Here is a 22,335-nt window from a genome sequence, read left to right on the forward strand (position 1 = left end):
TGTGATAAAAATATAAAAAGAAATAAAATCATAAATAAATCACAAGAATTTTTTAATGAATAATTTTAAAAAATAGTATTCTGATATAAATTATGTAGATTACATGATTCAGATTTGAAATAAATATTATTTAAATCACAATGTTAATGTTAGGCGTAATTGTTATATACTTTGTCACAGGTTTGCCGTGCGAATTGTTTGCAAAGTGTAGAATATTCGCGACGTAGTACAGCGCGGCACAGTTGACTATCGATTTTACGACCAATTAATCGCGAGACACAAAGGATTTTTCGTATATTTATGTGACACAGCATGCATCTGCTCGAACGCGCGTCAATCATGTCGACGTGTGCGTGCTGAACATGCAAAGAGTTTCCTCTTGGCGTCGTACGTTTCTCTGTTCGGGGAAGAGCGTCGACGCGCGGAAAGCGCTTAACGTCACGAACAGTGCGATTGTTGTGGGCAATAAATAAATCCCCATCTTGATCCTTCGCGGACGCGGCGAGGATACCGGTACAGCTGCGAAATAGCGAAGACCTCCGCGAACACGTGAAGGTGAACGTCGTGGAAGGGGGACAAGGACGAGAAGAAAAAGGTAGAGTGATACTGGAGTGGTGTGTCGAGTAACGAACGCAACTATTGTTGTTGGTGGTAGCGGCGAAGAGACCGTCGACTTGAATCGCGATCTTCTTGAGAGAATTGCAAGTCGCGAGACAGAGCCTTACGAAATTAACTGTTCGAGCGAAGTTATCGCTAATCAGGCATGAGATTATGCGATTATCCTATTTGCGCGTGAAAAGTGCATTTATTTTTGCTGGAACTAGGTTGAAAATATTTATAATGTAGATTATTTACCATATAAATAAATGTATTATGAACATGGAAGTATATATTGGAAAGCATAAATATATATACATATATATCGGAAGGTATAAATGCAATAATTAAATGGTAATAATTTATTATTTTATTTTGTTATATGAGATAATAATATATAATTGACAATTGATATAGTAACCAATAATCGATAGCTGACGATCTGTCGGCTATGTTACATAAGATGTTATTATAAGATGCTCCAAAAAATTTTTTTTTAATAATTAATCACATGTATATTTCTTTTCTCATTTCTTTTTTTCTCCATTTATGTAACTACAAAATATTATATTTAGATTTTTAATTTTAACTTTGCTACATGTTACATGCGGTCGATACTATTGTAACCTCAGCTTCAACATATAGAATGTCGATGCTAGATGACGCCAGACTCTCAAACAATTCACGGTCGGTAAATTTAAATAAGTGATCGTCCTCCATTTTGTTCCAATCCTTCACATTAGCGCGTTTGAATTTAAATTATTCTCGGAATCAGATACAAACAATTTGACCAACAAAAGGAGAGTGCCATTAAATATTTATCGTACTTGAAATAAATGAAACAATTATAAAAGCAGCAAGTAGAACAATCAGTTTCTCGTAAATCAATCTTGCTTTTGATTTATAATCTTCATTCTAATATTGTTCCAATCCGCTATAGCCGCGTTAAAAGAATTAAATTATTAATATTAATATTAATTTTGAGAGCTAAACAATTTTGCGCTTCGTCAACTAAATTCGAAAATACGTTAATGCTGCCGATAGCGATGAATGAATAAAAATACTTTCAAAAAGCTATTGTATTGCTTGATAATTTTTCATTTTATTCAGCTTGTAATTTTCTATTTAAAAATTACTAACACAAACTCATAAAAATTCGAAAGACAAAGAGATCTTTTGAAAATAGAGCTTTTAAGCTTTAAAACATTTTTTTTTAATTTAAATTTCGTTCATTTTCAACAAAATTACAGCTGTGTGAATTTTGAAGTTCATAGCGCTATGAACTTGTCCTGCTCTAATCATTTTTATATTTTAATATATAAAATTATAAATTTTTGAGGAAGTCATAAAGGAAGATTTCCCTATATTATAACAATATAATTTATATTCTATATCATATGTATATAAAACAATTTTTACGTATCCGCTCAGCGAAATGTCATTGGCAATTTACAATAAGTCATTATCTAAGCTTTAAATTTTAAATCGTAAAAAATTGATTAATCATAATTAATTATTCTTCTCACATTCGACTGTGATTGGTCAATTGTTTAAAACTTAGATAATGGCTTATTGTAAAGCTCAAAGATTTTCACGGGATATATTGTATCTTTCGAAAAACGCAGACAAAACAAAGCGCCATCGGATGCCCGCACCCGTGGCCCACGAGGATGTATTGTTGTGGGGGGGGGGGGATTATTGTGATTAGAGGCTTTATTGACACTGTCAGGATGGATACATGATAACGGTCAAGACAGCTTGGAGCAAAAGAGCTAGCAGGAGATCAATTTCTTTGATCGTTAGGTCGTTGGCAGTGCCGGTACCGTTGTTGCATAAATTAGTCTCGCAACAGGCGGTACAAGCATAGAGCTTGGTGCGTTCGCCGATCACGATGCACCCGGGCTCGCATTTGTTCGTGCAATTTCTTTGGAGGGACCACGTCTTCGGACTGGAGGTCGAGTTCTCGGTGCTGGTGGTGTAGGAAAATCGCTTTACCTGCAACGCACGAATTCATATTGTATTTCAATTTTATTAAGTGTGCAGTTTTACCGAGCGAGTCCCTCTGTGGAGCTCTCATATGAGATTTATTCGGAAACATTAGAGGAGATTATCATAATTACATTGTAAATCAGATGATATAGTCATAACTGCGATGGAAAAGAAATTTGTTTGCTTCATCATTATGTAATCATCTTTTCTGGATGAGTGACTTTATATACTATTGAGAGCTTTCATAACGATGTTTCTGCGTAGGAAAATTTAACAGTGGGATTTTATACGAGGATTTATGTCACAAAGGAAAACCAATAGCTCGGATTCTACATACTTTGTATATTTTGTCGATGTATGTGATATTGAGTCTTTTTTAAAAAACAGAATATTGCGAAAGTGATTGTTTTTAATGCGTATGTGTAAATAATATCGAAAATATTAATAAGTATAAAGATCATTTATGATTTTTTTAAGTTAGCATTTTGAACACATTAGCATTTCTATTAAAAATTAAAAATTTTTAGAAGAATTGTACGGTATTTTTTCATATTATTCCCTCATTATATCAAAAATTATGAATGAAATCTTTTCTATATCACTGGCATTTCGACAATTGCTATACCGATAAATAAACGATACATATCTCATGCATGTAATAATTTAACCGCATGTAATAATAAATAAACGCTTGAACGTGATGTTTGTATGTATGTTCAATTATATATTAATTTGCTCAGATAAACAAGGTTTAAATTATCGTAACAAGTTCGCATTAAATGAGAATTCATCACGGATTCGTTCGTTAAAATCTCGCTTCAACTAACTCGGAGCAACTGGTAACTATTCCAATTTTCCTCTGAAAGTAGGTCAATCACATCAATCACGTTTCTACATAATATTGTATTCTGTATAAAATGTTTGGTGTGTATGTGTTTGTATGAGAAATTATGATGCAAATCTTAATATAGAAGGATTGTTGCATTTGACGCTAATCGAGTGTAAGAACGAAAGGTACAAACTTATCTCGTCTTACCATGCAGATTCTTCTGTCGTCCATGCATTTGTGCTCGTAGTCACTGAAATTGCCACTATTGCCAGTGATACATTTCTCACCGTGATCCATAGTGAAGCACTGATAACACCATAAGTCGTTGGCTCTTTCAGAAGCCGCGTGGGTCCGATGCTCTTTTGACATTAGCTGTCCTGTTTTATTATAAAAGCCATTCGTATTACGTATTATACATGCATATGTAATCGATACAAACCAATTATATCAAAAGTTCAAACGCATAGAAAGTAGGACGTTTGTATAAAAAAGTTAGCAAATTTATTTTTTACTAATTTAATCTAATGTGCTAATTATATACATATATGCTTGTTATAAAGATTTCATATAAGTTTATCATAAAGCAAAACAGAAAAGATACATAAAAATTAATTAATTAGATATTAATTAATTTTATTTAAAATCATATATGTAAAAATATTTTAATAATTAGAATGAACATAATATTACAACAGTATGTAAAAAAACATATTAACTCTCATTATTTTGCAGATATTCAACTGTTTCAGATAGTTATAATTTATATGAAGCAAGAATAACTTTGAGAAACTGATCTTTGGCCAATTTTTTAATATAAATAGCTCATTCTAAAATGATGGCAAATTTGTCATCGAATCATATTCCTGCATTCCAAAAATATAACTTTTAGAAACATATATTGAAAACTTAAAAAAGAAAAAGGAGAAAAAAATTGTAGATTATATTCTATAGATAATTTATCTTTTATAAATCCTTTTCGTTTTTAATACATTTAATAATTATTTTTTTGCGCTCGTGGATCATCAAAGATAAATTTATTGAGATAAAAGTATTTAAAACAAAGATGCTTTTAGGGCAATCCTAGTGTTAAAAAATTTCATTGTTCTGTTTCAGGTTTACACCAAAAAGAATTGAACAATAGTTCTTCCCAAATATCTTTTCAGAATCATATATCTTTTTGATATTTTTTCGATATCTTTAAAGGGGGGGGGGAGGGGGGGAACAAGCTTGGATGCTTTAATTACGCTATTGCCATGTCGAAATTCAGGTTTTACCAAATATTTAAATGTTTCTTTTCCTTCTTACCGTCCTATTACATAACATATAAAATTAGTTTTATATGATTACATGTAGAAAGTACCGTGGCGCTGCCAAGCTTCCGAAAAAAGTGCCTTGGCGCTAGACTTCGCCAGAATTACTCGACTACATCCATTAATCGTGACAGTATATCGTACAATTACATTTTTATTCAAAATCTTCCACACTTACCGTTCGTAAGAGCCATTAATGTGACAAGCAGGAAGCATGTGATAAGGACGTGCACATTCATGTTCATCTCGAAGGGGTCTGGCTTCGTCGCGAGACTAAACTAATTGTAACGATCCGACAATAAGTGGACAACTCACATCTTCGAGATTGCTTTCGCGCGATTCACACGCGAGTCTTACGTTGCAAAAAATCAACCAGATGATGCCTGATGGCAGCCAGCAAACGGCGGCTGGCTCCGCCATGTTGCGTCGGCGTCGACGTCGACGCCTGCGTCACAGCTGCGTCGAGCTTGCTCCAGAAACCTCGAAAGTCGAAAATCAATATTCGTAACTGGCGAAAGCATCGAAAGCATTTGTCTCTACACCACTCGACGTCAAAACTATTGGGTGACGCTTATGATCGCCGTTGGGCTGAATTTGAAACATCACTTGAGATGAAAGACATCTGAATGCATGTCCTTTCCTTCATCGTCCGTTATATAGTATGTAATTAATCTTAGAGGTGAACGCGCAGGGAAATACCATTCTATCGCGTTGACAACCTTAACCTTTTGATAATCATCGCCAATTGTTGTTATCGCAAAAGAGATGACGCGTTTTGTCGTGAACGTTAAATAAAAGCACAAATATCTGCGTGATCGATAGAGGTGTTCCGAGGTTCCTGAAACTTGCGACGGAATTTCCGGGATTCGATACGTATGATGTCATTCAATAGCATTCGACACTATTTAAATTTAGTTTTAAATATAGTTTCATAAATATCTCTCTATATAATTATTCGAAATTGATTTTTTTATCTATAATAAAAAAAAAGCAGAAGCAATAGCAATAATAAATTCGCTGCTTATTTAATCATTTAAAAAACATAATTATTGGTAAAATGTAAATTTGATGCTTTTTAAAATTTTATTTTCCATTTTTTAAATTTAATATACATATATATATTGATGGCATATATAATAATATCTTGACGCTTTTTATAGGAGTGCAAGCTAGTGACATCTAGTTTGGAAAGAAGCAATATGATAAAATATATGATAAAATATATTATATCGCCTCATTTTATTCAACTACTCAATATTATCTCGAGTAAATTTTTTTCTAAATTATACATATATTTAGCCAAAGCTATTAACTACAAAGATAATATAAATTAGAAATAATGGGGAATTTCTCTCTCTTATCATTATGCTAAGAACCTTTTCGTGAAAATTTTATCTCTCACTCCCTTTTTTCTTTATAGGCATACCCTAGAATGACTAGAAGCACTTTTCTCATGCGTTAGTAAGAATCATAAAAAATCTCTTTATGTCTTTTTCACCATTTGCAACTGCCAGTGATTGTCAATATTGTAGAGAATGTAGAGGAATGTTTTTTGAAATATATTTGATTCGCGAAATATATTTCAGAATATGAGTCACTGCTGGCGATTAACGTTTTTATTTTTCGATTTTGGATGATTAAATGGGAAAATAGCTCAAGTTTGTTTGAAAGCGGATTTACTAAACTTTATAATGGATGTACATGTCCACCTGGGACAGCGTTCTGCCACTTTACTATATCCGGACAGTTGTGGTCATGCTGAATTGGTCACACGCACATACACACACACACACACACACACACACACACACATACACACACACACACAAAACACTTAGCGATGTCGTACCGCGACGATCTAACAATCAAAACTAACAAAGCAAAGTTCTGATTGATCTAACGTCTTGTTCACATCGTAGTACCTAACGAATATATATATCATCGTTCAACGCATTAAATAAAATTAGATATGTTTAGACAGAAAGTATCTAAAATGAAGTATCTAAAAATTTAATTACAAATATAGATTTAAAAATAATTTTATTGGATTATTTCACACACACACACACACACACACACACACACACACACACACACACACACACACACACACACACACACACACACACACAATAGCATTGTTCATACTTGAGTTTCTTACGTAATTATTTTTATGATCTAAAATGTAATAAAAATGTAATAAAATTATTTTTAGATTTATATCCATTTAAATTTTTAGATACTTTAGGAAAATTATTTTTTCTTACATTATTATACTGCTTATTGTATGTATATTATTTTTAACTTATTATTAGCTCCAATTTTAATAACGATATCTTGTTTACCTTCAACGTAGATTGATCAAAACAACTTCGTTTACTCCGTTATAAAATTACTCCTAATGCGTCTTAATCATTTATTACTGTAATGTTTGATGAAAAGAAGAAAAAATATTTCGAACGGTATATTGTAATTTGTAAGTTTCCGAACGACTAAGTTTCTTATTATAATCTTCTTTATCAAACGGTTCTTTCAAAGATTTACTTCATTATATAATGTTGCAATATGTCTTTTGTATTTATAACTGTACGTAATCTACAGAATAGGAAAACTTTGAAATAAACAATGTATTAAACTTTTGTCTTTACAGGCAACGAATTAATACAGAATATTAGTCCGTAAATTAAATTCTTTTTTATAGAACTCTTTATGAGTGCGTATTCTATAAGAGTTTATGAAAAATATATCTTGAATTTTTATGGCAGTTTAATGGCGTGAGTCAATATTAACTATATACAACTGTCAATATTTCAGCATACCTATTTTTATCCGTTAAACGTTAAATTAACGTTAAAAGAAGCAGAAAGAATTTTTTCTTTCAGATATAACATTCAAAATAATTTCAAGCGGTATATTCATCGCAGTCTATATTGCACCTGCACATTGCAGGGGTGAATACCCGCAGGGGAATCGATTTCAGGTTTCCCAGACAGCGGCTGTTATGACTTTTACCGGCGAATGAACCTCTTTTGATATATCAGCAAGTATTCAGTCGATGTTCAAGGAAAAAGAAACTAAAGCGAAAGCAAATATGAAATGACTTGGTACGTCTATTGTATAGAGTGGACAGAAACTGATCGAGATATTTTTAGAACGCCTCAATTTCAATGCGCCTTATTTTTTATAAAATAACAAGATTTGGGAAAGTTATTTTTCAGATTACCTTGCATGTGTTTGTTATAAAAATTGAGTATAAAAGGTAATACAAAATTGGAGCAAATGTGATAAAATATAATATAAAAAATAAAATATTCAAACTTATTATACTTAATTTTTATAATAAAAGGTAATTTATTATGTATCTTATTATGTAACTTTCCCAACACTGATAATAACGTATTTTATTCTGTAGGTATAAAAATTAAAATATAAAATTTTTAAATCTCTTATTATTTTATCGACATTCAGCTTCTGTTACATACATTTGTAAATAAATGCCGTTGTCTATTTAATAAATAATAAAGCGATTATTTATATTGAGTCGCATATTCATAATATTACCTCCTTTAGAATTATTTCTTTTCAGAAATATCTGCAATAGATATTGAAAGAAGGCTTTTGTTCGCTAAAACTCTCTGAAGCTATTATCTAGATTACCGTTTAAATACAAATTACATTTATAAATTGTAAAGATATTCTTTTCAGAGAGTCAAATCACACAGACATATAAGTCAAATGGCGTGTATAATGCGATACCGATTTATGCGGCGAATACACGAATTGTATCCGTCATCTCCGAAAATATCAAATTTCGATATTTGCACAGAGGATGTCAACAACGATTTACAAATACCGGTGACACCCCTTCGCATGCAGTCGACATAGAAGAGCGCAGGAGTTTAACGTCACCGGGTTTCGCACTATAGAGAATATATAATCCATTTCGTCACGTTATTCTATCGTTATCGATCTGCCCCTCGTGCGAAGTAAAAATAAGAAATAAATAACGAAATCTGTCGAAATCGAACTCACGAGGGAAGAAATATTTCACGTGGAAAGTCAGCTCCAGGATGACGCGCATCCGGTCAATGGTTCCATAAACAAGCATTCGCGGATGTATTTTTGTATATATATATATATATATATATATATATATTAGGAGAATTATCTCCGAGATATAAATTGCACAAGGGGGGGCCTATAACTTTTCCAACCAGCATTCGCCACGTCATTCGCGCGACGCGTAAGAAATCTGCGTCTCGGTAGCGTCGCGACGTGGAAGAGAAATGTCGGGTAATAAGTAGCTTTAATATTATTTTATGAGCCGTCTCGCAGGGCGAATATAATTTTCGGATGAAAAAATTGTTTACAACATGATTTTACACGTACGCGTTTTAGCCTTGTCATCTGTTAAATTAAGGAGAAATATGATATTCCGCCTACGTGCCGCCCTTAACAGCATATTTCATATTTTTTAGAAAAATTGAAGAAAAATGGTAGTCTGATTATGAATGGTAACACGATTTTGGAATGTTCAATATTAAATATTATGAAAATTAGATCTGTGAAGGTACACAGCTCTTCTCGAGATAAAATCCCTCGAAGATATCATTACATATTTATGAGGTTTATGTTATTTAGCTCAATAAGAAAATTCGTGTTGAGTAATCTCTTAATTTTCAATGTACGGGAAGAAAAACATCTAATTCTGCGTGTTTCTTTTAAGTGTTTATTGTATAATATCGTGTAATATCATATACAAGTCATTAGAAACCTCTTCGAGTAAAGCTGCTGAAAATCGTTGTCTTATAATGCGCGTTAGAGATAATCGCGATGAGATGCAATAAATGATTATATCTCGCGGGAGTCAAGGATCTCAGACTCATAATACGCTCAAGCCTTGCAAATCTACCTAGCGAACGATATCGTTTCCCCTTTTAAGCGCTCCGTTTGCAGCTGGATTGCTTCTACTCGATGCAGCCGTGCCGTCGTCGTTTAACAATCGCATAAAGTTTCGATTGCCTCCACGCGCTACATTGTCAGCGACAAATATCGCGTATATACACGTAATTCCGTCGCTACGGCGAAAGCACTTGTCGGGTCGCTTTAGAGAGTTGTGTAAATAAGCAACGAGCTCTTTGCACTTGGTCTCTACGACTTCTCTTTCAATCTATAACTTTGCCTGCAGGTATAAATTCAACGTCATGTAAGAATCCATCGCTTTTTATTATCTGTCACACATCTGAAAAATAAAAAAATAATAAACATTATTCCTGTTACATTAAATAAGAATTTTTAGCGTTAGATTTGTTTTCCATCTTTCTTCCACTTTCATTGAATCACTATAGAATAAAATTTCATGTCATATAGGTATAAATATGCAAAGCTTTGTACAATATAAAAATAAATCACCGCAAGCTCGTTCCGATAATTTCATTAATTTTTCATCATCTATGATCTTCGATCGAAAATTTAATACCGTGTCTTATTCAGAGCTACTGCATGCAGTTGCATTTTGAAAATTGACGATAATATATTTCGCGTCAGTAAAATGTATAAAGATTCTCACATCTTTCATCGCCCACGATCTTCAATTTCTGAAACGTTCCTTTTCTTCATTTTCTATTCCACGTGCGGTTGCACCTTCGAACTGTCGTTTTTCCTATAAGTCGACATGAAAAATGTCATCAAAATGTCTGTCAAAATATTTTATATAAAATATCTGATTTAAAAAAGGAGAGGAACTTAAAATGAACAGAGTAAAAAAGAAAAAAATTTTATTTTTTATATTATATTTGAAATAATTTCTTTTAAATTTTCGAATAATAAGAGCTGATAAGTGGCTGTGTGTGGAAACTCAGACTTTTTATCATTATTTTTCTAAACGTCTTCGATTTTCATTTAAAATTTAAAATATATTTTTATCAAAGGTAATTGTAAACCACGCTTAAAATATATTTTTTATCAAAGGACTGTAAATGTTCTCGACTTAACGTCTTTTTTCTGTCTTTTTTAAATAAATAAATATTTTAAATAATTTTCGAATTCTTATATACATAAGTAAAAATAATTAAATTATCTTAATTTAAAATTTATAGACGTACTTGTAAATTTCTGAATAAAATTACATAGATATGCAGCTTATTATAAATTGTTGTATTTCTTGGCGATTATTCATTGTTAAACTCGAGCTTCTCGTTGATTTAATTAATATTTTGTAAAACTTAATTAATAGAATCAACAAAATACTCGAGCTATAGTAATGAATGTAACAATTGTCCAAGCTAAACAACAGTTTAAGTAAAATGATAGAACGTTTGAACAAGAACTGACATTTTAAAATATTATTCTTGAGTAAGCATGTCGCTTCTTACATGATGATAAATTTTCAAGGTGATAATAAAACTTTTCTTCACCTTGCTGCCGTTTATTTTTCGAGCATTTTAACTCGAGCTTATTATCGTAACATGTGGCAGAAGAGTATCGTATTACACAATAACACCATTACAATATTATCCGCTTACTACATAATAATGTAACGTGTATCGGGAAAATAGCGCATTACAGAACATCGTATTACATAACGTAAAAGATATCTCTATATGACGGTGCTCAACTTCGCCGAGTCGACTTTTTAACTTGAAACAATTTGCGTTTTAAAAATAGAGCTGAAATAAGTTTGCATAGAAATTTCATATATTTCTGCATAATTAAAAACTTTCAATTCAAGATACATGCGTCATATCGCCAAGACTAGAAAAAGTTAACGTTGAAATAACAGAAGCATTGCTTCGACTTTTTTCAAGCTGTAACCGAGAGTCAGTCGACTTTGCGAGATAGCTTCGCTTCGTCGATTACTCAATCAATTTTTCTCCGAGGTACGTCGTACGGTCCGCTGGCTGGCATCATTAAATTATCTGTCAGTGTTTACGCCGAAGCAACACGTGAAACGACTCCTCCGCCACCGTCGCCGTCTCCGACGTTCGTTCCACGGTCCACCACCCCCGGTGCGAGTTGAGCCACCCCTCGTCACTTGCCCGGATCTAGCGGAATGTACTTAAACGATAGGAAGGTGCACGCGTCGATTGGTCGGGCAAACCCCGGGTCGATGGTGAGAGGGGGCGCCGGGTCTTTCGCGAGGCTCGTAGTGTCGCTCTGACCACCGTCGCGGCTGGATTTGTTCCTCGTCGTCCTAAACTTGATAAGATCGTCGCGATCGCAAAGATCTATCGATGCTCATTTAATACCTCTTACTCCAAGATCTTCGACATCTTGCGTCGCGATCGATCGCGCGATCCCGAAGAGAGCTCCGGCTACATTCTAAAGCGGTTGAATCGTGCGGAATGATCGAGATGAAGCGATCGTATACTCGAATATAAGAGCGACGTGTAATAAGGGTAACTGCCGTGTATAGGTGCAGCGGGGAAATCGCGGGGTCGTTACACCGGGGAATCGACATCGCGAAGCGGTGCGTGTGCAACCAGCGAGGGTCGACGAGGAGCAGTAGGCAGTAGTGGTAGTACGTCACGGGGTGGTGTGTCAGCGAGTGGATTGCAGTCGGACCGTGAATGCGGCCGTGTTAACAAACCCTTGGAGTCAACAGCGCCCCGTGACCGACAATTCTACGGTAGGTGAGGTCTCGCTAATTTACTCGCCGGCCACGTCGTGTTTACCGATTATCTCAATCCCATCTTGATCGCGTAGCTTTTGAATATCCCGCGACATCGCGGACTTACGCGAGGAGATAAGCGTAACTCCTCCGCAGGGTGTTTGAAACTTTATCGCCTGTGGGTTGACATTACTTCCTTAATTGGCTCGGGAATAAGTTTGGGATGACGGTAATGATGGGTGATGGATATTTATACGATACCTCGTATAATACCTTAGGGCAGGAACCCTTGAGATATATAATCATAACTTATATACATAGTTCATGTTACTAGATGTGTATCGTGAAACTTTGGTAAGAGATCGATTATCTCGGGAACTTATCCTAGAGCTAATTATTTATGTCAGCTGGTTTATGAATTTTTTAATGTGATATTATTGCGGCAATTGATCGTAATTGAATCTATATGAAAATAATTTCTCTTAGAATTATCCAGAGACAAGCTGTTCATTTAAGAATAAACCCGTTAAGAATAAAATCATTAGATTGTATTTATTGGCTGCGGAAAAAATCGTGTAGATTGCTATGAACTTCCTTTATGCAATAATTATCGAATGGAATTGTTTATATTATTTCACATGGCACAAACTAAATGGATAGAATTTAGCAAGTACCAGGCAAGCGAGTTTATTTAAATATATAATGTTGATGGAACAGTTTACCGCCTCTGAATATTATTGCAGCAATTATATAAATACGTTTGGTTAGACAATTAGCTTGCGTGATGTTATTTGTTTTCATAATCACGGAATGCGAGAGATGTGAATGTATTAAAAATAGATTGATGCTAACAAAAATACATAGAAAAAAAGGTTTTAGATACTTCAGTATCTAAAAATTTAATTACACACAAATTTGAATAGACTTTTTTTGGACCTCAAAGTAATTATGTAGGACTTTTAAATTTGTTCTTAAAATAATTAAATGTTTGCAGCATTGCTCAGCATATTCGAATTTCTTACACAATTATTTTGATAATTTAACAAAATTATTTTCAGATTTGTATCTAAATTTTTAGGTATACTTTAGGAATTAATAAAATTTTATGTTTGAATTATTTTATTTTATTTTGCTCCACAATTTCAATTAGTCTCAAATATTTACTTCATGACTGAGAAAGAAGGTACTCTTTTCTAAATAGTTTGTAAACTCATGATTTTCTTAATTAACTTTTGTTATTTATTTTAGTAGATCGTAAATCCACAGGGGGACTTATTGTTAGCAGAGTTATCTTTTCTCCCCCAAAATACGATCATTTTCCGGAGAATCCGTTCAACCATGTTTCACTAGTAACTACCAAATACGGAGGATTATTGAGGAATCGATAAAATCTTGACGGTCGGTCTAATTGACAATTACAAGCCCTGGCAGGTTTATATAGCTGTGCTTTCGCAGTGAATAATTGCTCCTGATAATTTCGACCTTCTACTGTTGCATCTCAAATGAAACGTTTCATATATCATAGTTCAGAATAGAATAGGTCAATAAAGGAAGAATAGTAGCCCTTCGAACCTCTCTCAATTCATGATAGTCTTCCCAAGAGACACTTGATCAATGTGGACAAAGTATAGTTTTTATCAGCAATTTCAAATCTAAATTTAGACAAAAAATACAGTTGAAAAGTACTTTTTGCAAAAAAGTAGATATGCTAAAGTAGTAATGTTAAAACAAGTCACGTAACGTATTTATAAATAATTCTATTCAATTCGAATTTTTTTTGCTTGGCTTAATGCAACGTATTTAATTTTTTGAGTGCACTTTTATCAATGCACGCCAGGACTGATAAAATATGTTTTTAAAAATATAGCGAATTATATAGAATAAAAATAAGTATATATATTTTTTTAATAAAAATTATTTTTACGAGTTTATTTTGTATTATTTGATGAATTTAAATGTTTGGATTAATTTTAATATTTTTGCACTAATATTTTTTCATTTGAAGTATACAAAAACATTTCGCTGTATATATTTTTATATTTGTACTATCAAAGCATTCGGTATCGTTCTCTATTTCATTGTCACTTTAAAAATCATGTACTGGGTAATTTTATTATAAAAATTTGATTATGATATACTATTTATTAAATGAAATGATTAAAAATTGCATCGATGAAAGAGATATCTGTTATACCTATTCTGTGAGAAAATAAAGATAACAAAGTATATTTATATCTTTTTACAACAAGATTTCGACTAATTACATTTGTAACTCGATTTGCTGTGAACTTGATTTCAAATGAACCTATAAATGAATGTTTTAATAATTTGAATTACCTCATTTACTAACAATTACCGCGAATGTTCTCTGGCAAATTTTGCTTAACAATCGATATAAACGTCAAGATGAGATTCAATCTAATTAATACTATTAAAGACAAAGCGCGTTGTGATCTGTGTCTCAGAGTTAGAATGAGAATAAGTATATATATTTTCATCTAGCATACTGCATATCAAGTATTATAACAAGGTTGAAGTAACGCATTACTTACAATGTCGTTACCGTAACGTCATTGGAACATTTAAATTCAATACATCTCACATGTCCTCCAAACGGTCTACTCAAATTGTTGTCAATTAATTTAATATAAGATCAATATGTTAACATAAATATTGTACAAAAAAATTAATATAAAAAATGTAACACTGACATAATTTGTAAGCATATTGTAGAAGCATATTTTTTCAGTAAAATTCACATTTATGATATGTTAAATTAACGTATTTTATTTATTTATCTTAGAATTTACATTTTAAAATATAATATTTTATGTTATTTACTTATTCATAAATTATATTATTTGAATACTAATAATTGTTGAATGTCAATCTAATTCAAAATATTCAAATAACATAAAATCACATTAGGTTAAATTAACATTCGAATATGTCTATTCAAATTATATTCAATACAATATGTATGCTCAAACATTTAACACAAAATTTCAAGGACTTGAGTGGATTGATTTTAATACAATTACAACATAAGTTTTATTGTGTAGAGTTACTCTTTTTAGTAACAATTGCATACATTCATTATTATTGACACTAATAATGTTATTATTAACAAAAAATTAGTTTTATTACTAAATTTTAATAAATAGTTGATACTGTTATCAATAAAACGAAGCTATCGCAGTTACATTTTTTGAGTAGCGATATCGAAACCGTTACTTTTATCGTTATTTTATACACGTATAACACATACATATAGAGTGCGAGTTTCAAAAAAAATTTTCAAAAAAAAGGAGTGTTACGTTAGATCATGTTATGATTATTCATAACTATTATGAATCTCATGTTGAATAAAGAAAGATCAAAATTCGACGAAAAAATATATAACAGAAATTGTAACGACTCAGTAACGAATAAGTTTTTGAGTAAAGATAATGTTAATAAATTACTTTCTCTGATCGATAATGAATTATAATTATTGAGTTACTTTTTTATAATAAATAACGAGCAACAATATCGAGTTACTTTTCAAAAGTACCGAGTCGAAATTTTTCTGCTTCTTTGAACCTTAATTTTAAGTCGTATGTAGACTCTAAAAATGACATATGTAGACTCTAAAGATTTATAATAAGTTCTAATCTAATGAATTGAGCTTCTATGTTGAGTCTGTAAATGGCAGTTATAAGATTTCCTATTTTTAGATTCAAAAGAATTTTCTAAATAGAAGCTAGATTAAGTAATATTAAAAGAAGCCCTGTTTGATTGTACAAATATCAAAATAGAGTTATAAGATTTAATTGAGATTGAAAGAGATTCAAAGTATGATTAAAATTTCAACTCTGATTATTAATACAAAATAATAACAAGAAATCTTAAATAATCGAGTTGCAACATTATTAAAAATGTAACGAATATTAAATTCGAAAAAGTACATCGTTGCGTTATAAAATTAGCAAATACAATTTCCGTTTGTGCATCATACGCAAATATTGGATAGAAGAGAAATATTGTCAGTTTTATGAGAAGTCTACATTCTTTTACACGCGATACTTTATAGCAAAATATATACAAATATGTACAATTCATAATCTTTAGCTTATTAAATATATTTCTGTCTGTTATTTATCCATCTTAATAAATAGTATATTCTCGAGTTCCTGGATTGTTATGGAAACTGAAATAACTAAATAAAAACTGAAAGTATAATAACCGACCGGATTCAATCAATCGTTTTTCATATAAATTCTTTGAGAAAGGGCAGTTGGGACAGAAGAGAGAAAAAGATAAGACGAAGGCGGAATTCAAGCGCATCGTTCCCAATATGATTGACTCGTTCGAGATAAGAAATATTGCGACGATAGTTGGTATCCGAAGTATTTAATTAAGTCCGGAGGAAAGTCCCGTGGTTGCATGTCTTTGCGCTTTGACATCGGTGCATATATCCTGGAGCAAAACAAATTTCCACGAAGGGGATTCAGCATCAAATAAAAATCATCTGGAAAGTTTTTCGAGCTTTATTCGAGCTTATTTCGAGAGATAAGAGCGGAACTGACTCGTTATCGGCGAAGGCGGGCGAGACTTTCCGTTTTAATCCTTGAGAAATTCACAGGTAGATGTGGAAGATTAATTTCCATGAAAGGTTCGATTTATTGCTTCGCGTAACTTCGATAAGTTGCTTGCCACCTTGCGTTGCACGCGTCGTCTCATCTGGTGGAACGTACTTACGTAACGTAGCGTTGTCGCGCGTTTCGCGTAATTACATGGCACTAAATGTCCATCAGACACAGAGGGAGGCTGTGCATTGAACGAAGAATGGAAGTTAACGAGGCAATAGGGACGATGGCGTGAGTTGGAAGGCCGAATGAATTGTCTTTAATAGCTATTCTGTCGTTGTTGCTTCGTAGAAAACGTTCTACGAAGCATTTTCACGTCGAACTGTTCTAAGGAAATGAAAGGAATTTAACAATTCTGTCATCTCTTTCTCTGTGAAAATGTAATTATTTATTCTTACGTCTGGAATGTTTTTAATGTCTTATGACGCTGTCGCGGATTTAATTATTAATTAATAATAATTAATATTAGAACAGAATACAATATATTGTCCAAATACGCAATATTGATCTCTGTTATAACTGTAATGGAATAGAAAATTGGTTTAAAGTACTTAGTTAATTAGAAGAAATTAAAAATTATATTTATGTAATGCATAAAATAATATTGATGTAATAAATGGGGCAGTTATATTAACTGTAACAGCTTTTAATTATTGTTAATATTGTATAATTCCTGTAAATGAGATTTTTTTCATCAATTTTAGAGATTGATGTTCGATATTCGAATCCAGGTCATATGAAGAGCGATATTTTGAGAACAAATTCCAACAATTTCTGTTGTTAACCTTTGTTTTATATGTATGTACATAAATTTTATATTATTTTTGAATTCCAAAGTAATTAAAAAATTATAATAATTTCAAACGAATCAATTTTAATTATAAATACAAAAAAAATGGATAATCTGATTCAATATAAATAGACTTAGGGAATAATACATGAAAGGAATGAGATTTGTAAAATATCTAAAAATTTAGCTAAATACAGATTTGTAAATAATTCTGTTGAACTATCAGAATAGAATATAATCATGTAGAGTTCGAACTCGTTGCTAGAATATCACATTTTTTTGCAGCGTTGTCCATCATGATTGAATTTTTGCATAAATATTTTGATGGTCCAAATTTTTTTCCATGCATCACCTATCATAATATTAGCAAATTAATACATAACCGACAGATATTATCCCTCAGATAACAATATTCTTTTTTTTTTACTCAAATTTCCATTATCCACTCCATTCTTTTTTACATTAATTATAATTTGATATTTCAGTGAATAATTTTAATAATCATTCACTATTCCGAAGAGAAGTGTAAAATTCAGTGTTACGCATTGAGGAATCATTAATATCTGATTTCGCGGTTGCCAGTGATGATGATCGAGGCATTTGTTAATGAGAAATCGGTCACGAGTAGTTCGTGTAATACTGTTATAATTTATCTACCGTAACAGAGGGGATTATTACACACGCCATTAAATTACCATCTGGTAATTTTCATACGACCGCGAAACATTAACAGGTTCCGTATATAGACTGTCGACGGTCATCGTCGATCGCGTTGTGTACGAGACGGAATAAAAGCGTGACGTAATACCGGTGCACCGGTATTACGTCACGTAGAGTTTGAAGAGTGGTTGGTTCGCTCGCTCGTTGACAATATGAGATATCACCGTGAAAAATCTTTTTGTTATACGTTGGAAACGTCCGAACCGATTCCTCTGAGATTACTTCAGCACTGTAATTAAGTTTGCGAAAGGGTAAAAAAGGGATTTTTAAACCTGAAATCCGTATGCAATGGTTGTGCGAAGCTTAGCGTGTGATAATATTAAATTCAGTTTTATTCAGTGGTGGATTTAGTAGAATCATCCCCTTTCTCAAATAATGGTGATTTTTCTTCTTTCTATTTTCTGGAGAAAACGTAAGAATCTAGTAAATCATAATGATAACAATAATGTCTAATAATGTACTGTAACTAGTATTTCTTGTACTTATGTTTGTTTCTATCAATGCAGTACATTAATTTAAATCTCAGTTCAACTTGCTCTTTATCTTTTTCTAATTCTTAGAATGAAGTTGAATTGAGATTGAAATTAAATTGTATTGGTTGAAAATAGAAAGAGGTATAGTTGAGGTATAGTCATTCATATAAGCGATTCTAATCTTAATATTATTATACCCTACCTTTCAATGCGTACATTTTTGTACATATTGATTATTAGGGTAAAAATTACCATATGCCTCACAAGTCAATCAAATTGGGAGAGATGCTCTCATGGAGAATATCGGGATTATCGGAAAATTCGAATTCAAATTCCGGCTGAAGTAATACTTTTTGTAATAAATTTTTTTACAGATTTTAAGATGTTGATAGCATCACATCGACAATCTGATTTAATTTGTGAAAGGAATATTATTTTTTCAGTTTCATTGTCAAGACTGAAAGTAATCGATGCGGAGTTATTCTTGGAAAGAACGATTTTGCTAAAATGTCTAAAAATTTAGTTCAGATATAGATCTGAAAATAATGACGTTGGACCATCACAAAATAATAAACGTAGGAAATTAAAACATAATGAGCAATTTGCAGTTTTCAGATATTTACAACTAAATGATTGCACTTCACTTTGTGTCGTTCAGTCCATTAGTGGATGTCTATAGTGGAATAAGGAACGTGTCATAGATATTGAAGCACATTAGATCGCTGATGATGACTACAAAGCAAGTCGAATGTCACGTATGAAGATTAACTATTAAAATTACTTTCTACAATAAGATTAATCATGCTTTAATGTTTGCGCTTCACTTTCATTCGCCTAAATTTTTATTGTTTTTATTGTTGAGCAAGTTGCAAAAATTTTGATATTCTAACAATCAGCTTAAGCAGCCTATATAATTATTTTAATAATAAATTCAATAAAATTATTAGATCTGTAGTTAAATTTTTAAATATTTTTGCAAAATCATTCTTTCCCTATCTGAGATAAAAATTATTTAAATATAGATGTATTAGTCTAACATCTAACTTTGACCGTAATTGGCATTTCTCGTATTTAATTGATTTAATATCTAACAATAATTTCAACTATAATTGGGAACTTTCTAATTAACGTTCTACGTTGTATATATCGCATAATGCTTTTTTGATACTTTCATCTATTAATAGATAAAGGAAGAAACTTTATAAGTGCATGTCTACCGTTGCTAATCGACACGTCGTGCGGTTCTCTTTTAAAATAAAATCCGGTAGTAGACGGTCGCATCTAGCGGTAAATGAAGTATGTAACTTTGCGTCTGAGAAAATAACCGGGCGAGAATTTATTTACTTTACCAAGTATTCTCATCACGTCGTTGATTATATTCTTTTTTCTTTTCCTCTTCTCTCTCTCTCTCTCTCTCTCTCTCTCTCTCTATATATCTATCTTCTCTTTCTTTTTCTTTCCTTCTTAGAGACTCAACTCGTTAGTCCTAAAGCTCTTTCGCCGGTATGGTGCTAATGTAGCAGCGACGATGCAACTCTAGCTCCATCCGGAACAATCTCACTATCTTGTGGTAGCTCAGCAGTTGGCCACCTTTGAAACTCAAAAGCCAAGCCGTAACACTGTCGATCGATAGGGTTTATTACTAAAGGCGCACTCAAGGGCTCTTTGGTTTATCGGATGTCGTACTAGTGTTCTTTGTTCGGTGAATCTCATTTGAGAGTCGCCAACGCTGAAATTTCCGGCAGGTTAAACTACGAAGGATATCGGAAGTGATGAAGAAGGAAAACAGAGAAAAAAAGCGAGAGAGAATTCAGATAGATGGCAGAGAAGAGATAAAAGAAAAAGAGAGGAAAGAAGAAAACGGAGACAGATGAATGAATGAATGAATACGACATGATGTGATTTATCCGAATGCAACAGAAACGCTAACCTTCCTCTCTTTCCTTTCACTCGTTATTGAATCCTCTTTGCGGTATCACGGCGTAATTGGCTCTCGCTCTATAAACTCTTACCCTCATGTGAATTGACTTAAATTTAACTCGCCGTTCGCACAGCGCAGTTCGTTACGGTAGCTTCAAAATAGATCTATCCGGCACGAACGGAACGATCTGATTGATTACGTTACTTGCAATTTGCGCATTTTCACGCTGCAGACAAGTCTTGCTTTTCCTCCTCACTATGCGATCCTGCAGCGTGTTTCAAGTGATCACATAAGCTGTCTCGACCGAGCGATCAAAAATATTATATGTATATCAAACACTAAAATAAATACCATATAAATCGAATCATTTCTTGCAATACGCGATTTTGCAAATGGCAAATTTTATCACACCTATCGTAATATTTGTTTAAGCAAATATTACATATAAATTTGAAGGTAATAATCTACGTTGAATTTTCTTTTGTGATGCAGTTTAAATCGATTATCTATATTCTTTATAAGTAATTTCTTTAGTATTTTTTTATTGCGTCTCAATAAAAGGTTATTAAAGGAGAATATGATATTATTTCAGGTAACAGACTGATGTTATTTGTTATTTTGATGTAAAAATGACATTAAAGATGTTATTTTGACATTAAAATGACGATAAGTCAGCTTGCTATCTGGGATATGGCATTTCATTGAAATTTTATACAATAACGTGATTAATAATTAATAAGTATTTAAATTTTAGATTTAACGATTATATTCGTTAAAAAAAAAGTATTGTTTCAGTCAATTCTAGACTCAGAGTTATGAAATATTTATTTTTTTTTTTTTTTTTAGGATACTATTTATAAAAATGTGACGATACTGCATAATAACTTAAAATTTGAAGAGAAACAGGGGTGAATGTGGCCTTTCACAAAAATAGTTTAAAAAAATTGGTTTTGCTTTAGAAATAGTATTTGTTTAAACTAACAATAAAATTAACAAAAGATAAAACATTGTAGAATGTATAAATAAATATAAACATTATAGGAATTTTAAGCACGACCATATGTATGAATACATTAAATACGATAAAGAAAGCCATGATCGATCAAAGATTAGATGTTTTAAATAATACATTATTCTTTTTATTAAATCAATTTATTTCAGATATAATTGCGCACCGATAATTTTTGAACTTTCAACACAATCATTCTAAAACGCTAACAATCCTCTCTCAATTTGATTAAAAAGAAAGAAATTTATTGCGAAAAATGTTACCTCGGCTAAGATTCGAACCTGTAACCTCTCGACTTCCAGGAAGAATATCTCAGTCAAGACTTTAGTCAATAACCGTAATCATATCTGAAATAAACTGATTTAATATAAAGAATATATAATGTATTATTCAAATATTTAACTTTGACCGATCTTGCTTTTCTTTAATGTATATACACACACATATATATATATATATA

At 32.1% G+C, this 22,335-nt stretch overlaps 2 protein-coding genes across 2 annotated transcripts in view; one reads left to right on the forward strand and one right to left on the reverse strand.

The window, feature by feature from the left end:
* Window positions 1-2,171: 2,171 nt before the first annotated feature.
* LOC108693364 lies at window positions 2,172-5,149 on the reverse strand. The gene is made up of 3 exons (XM_018202258.1): window positions 4,904-5,149; window positions 3,623-3,792; window positions 2,172-2,592 (listed from the first exon to the last, which is right to left on the reverse strand). Exons 1-3 carry the CDS (start codon window positions 4,968-4,970, stop codon window positions 2,323-2,325), a joined length of 507 nt encoding a protein of 168 aa, XP_018057747.1. The 5' UTR covers window positions 4,971-5,149; the 3' UTR covers window positions 2,172-2,322.
* Window positions 5,150-12,001: 6,852 nt separating this feature from the next.
* The window catches only part of LOC108693445, a 26,488-nt gene continuing 16,154 nt past the window's right edge, over window positions 12,002-22,335 (forward strand). Inside the window, exon 1 of the mRNA XM_018202390.1 lies at window positions 12,002-12,352. The gene's annotated coding sequence lies outside the window, so the exon portion shown is untranslated. The remainder of the gene's footprint in view (window positions 12,353-22,335) is intronic.

This window comes from Atta colombica, unplaced genomic scaffold (assembly GCF_001594045.1).
Source record: "Atta colombica isolate Treedump-2 unplaced genomic scaffold, Acol1.0 scaffold9, whole genome shotgun sequence".
Lineage (NCBI taxonomy): Eukaryota > Metazoa > Arthropoda > Insecta > Hymenoptera > Formicidae > Atta > Atta colombica.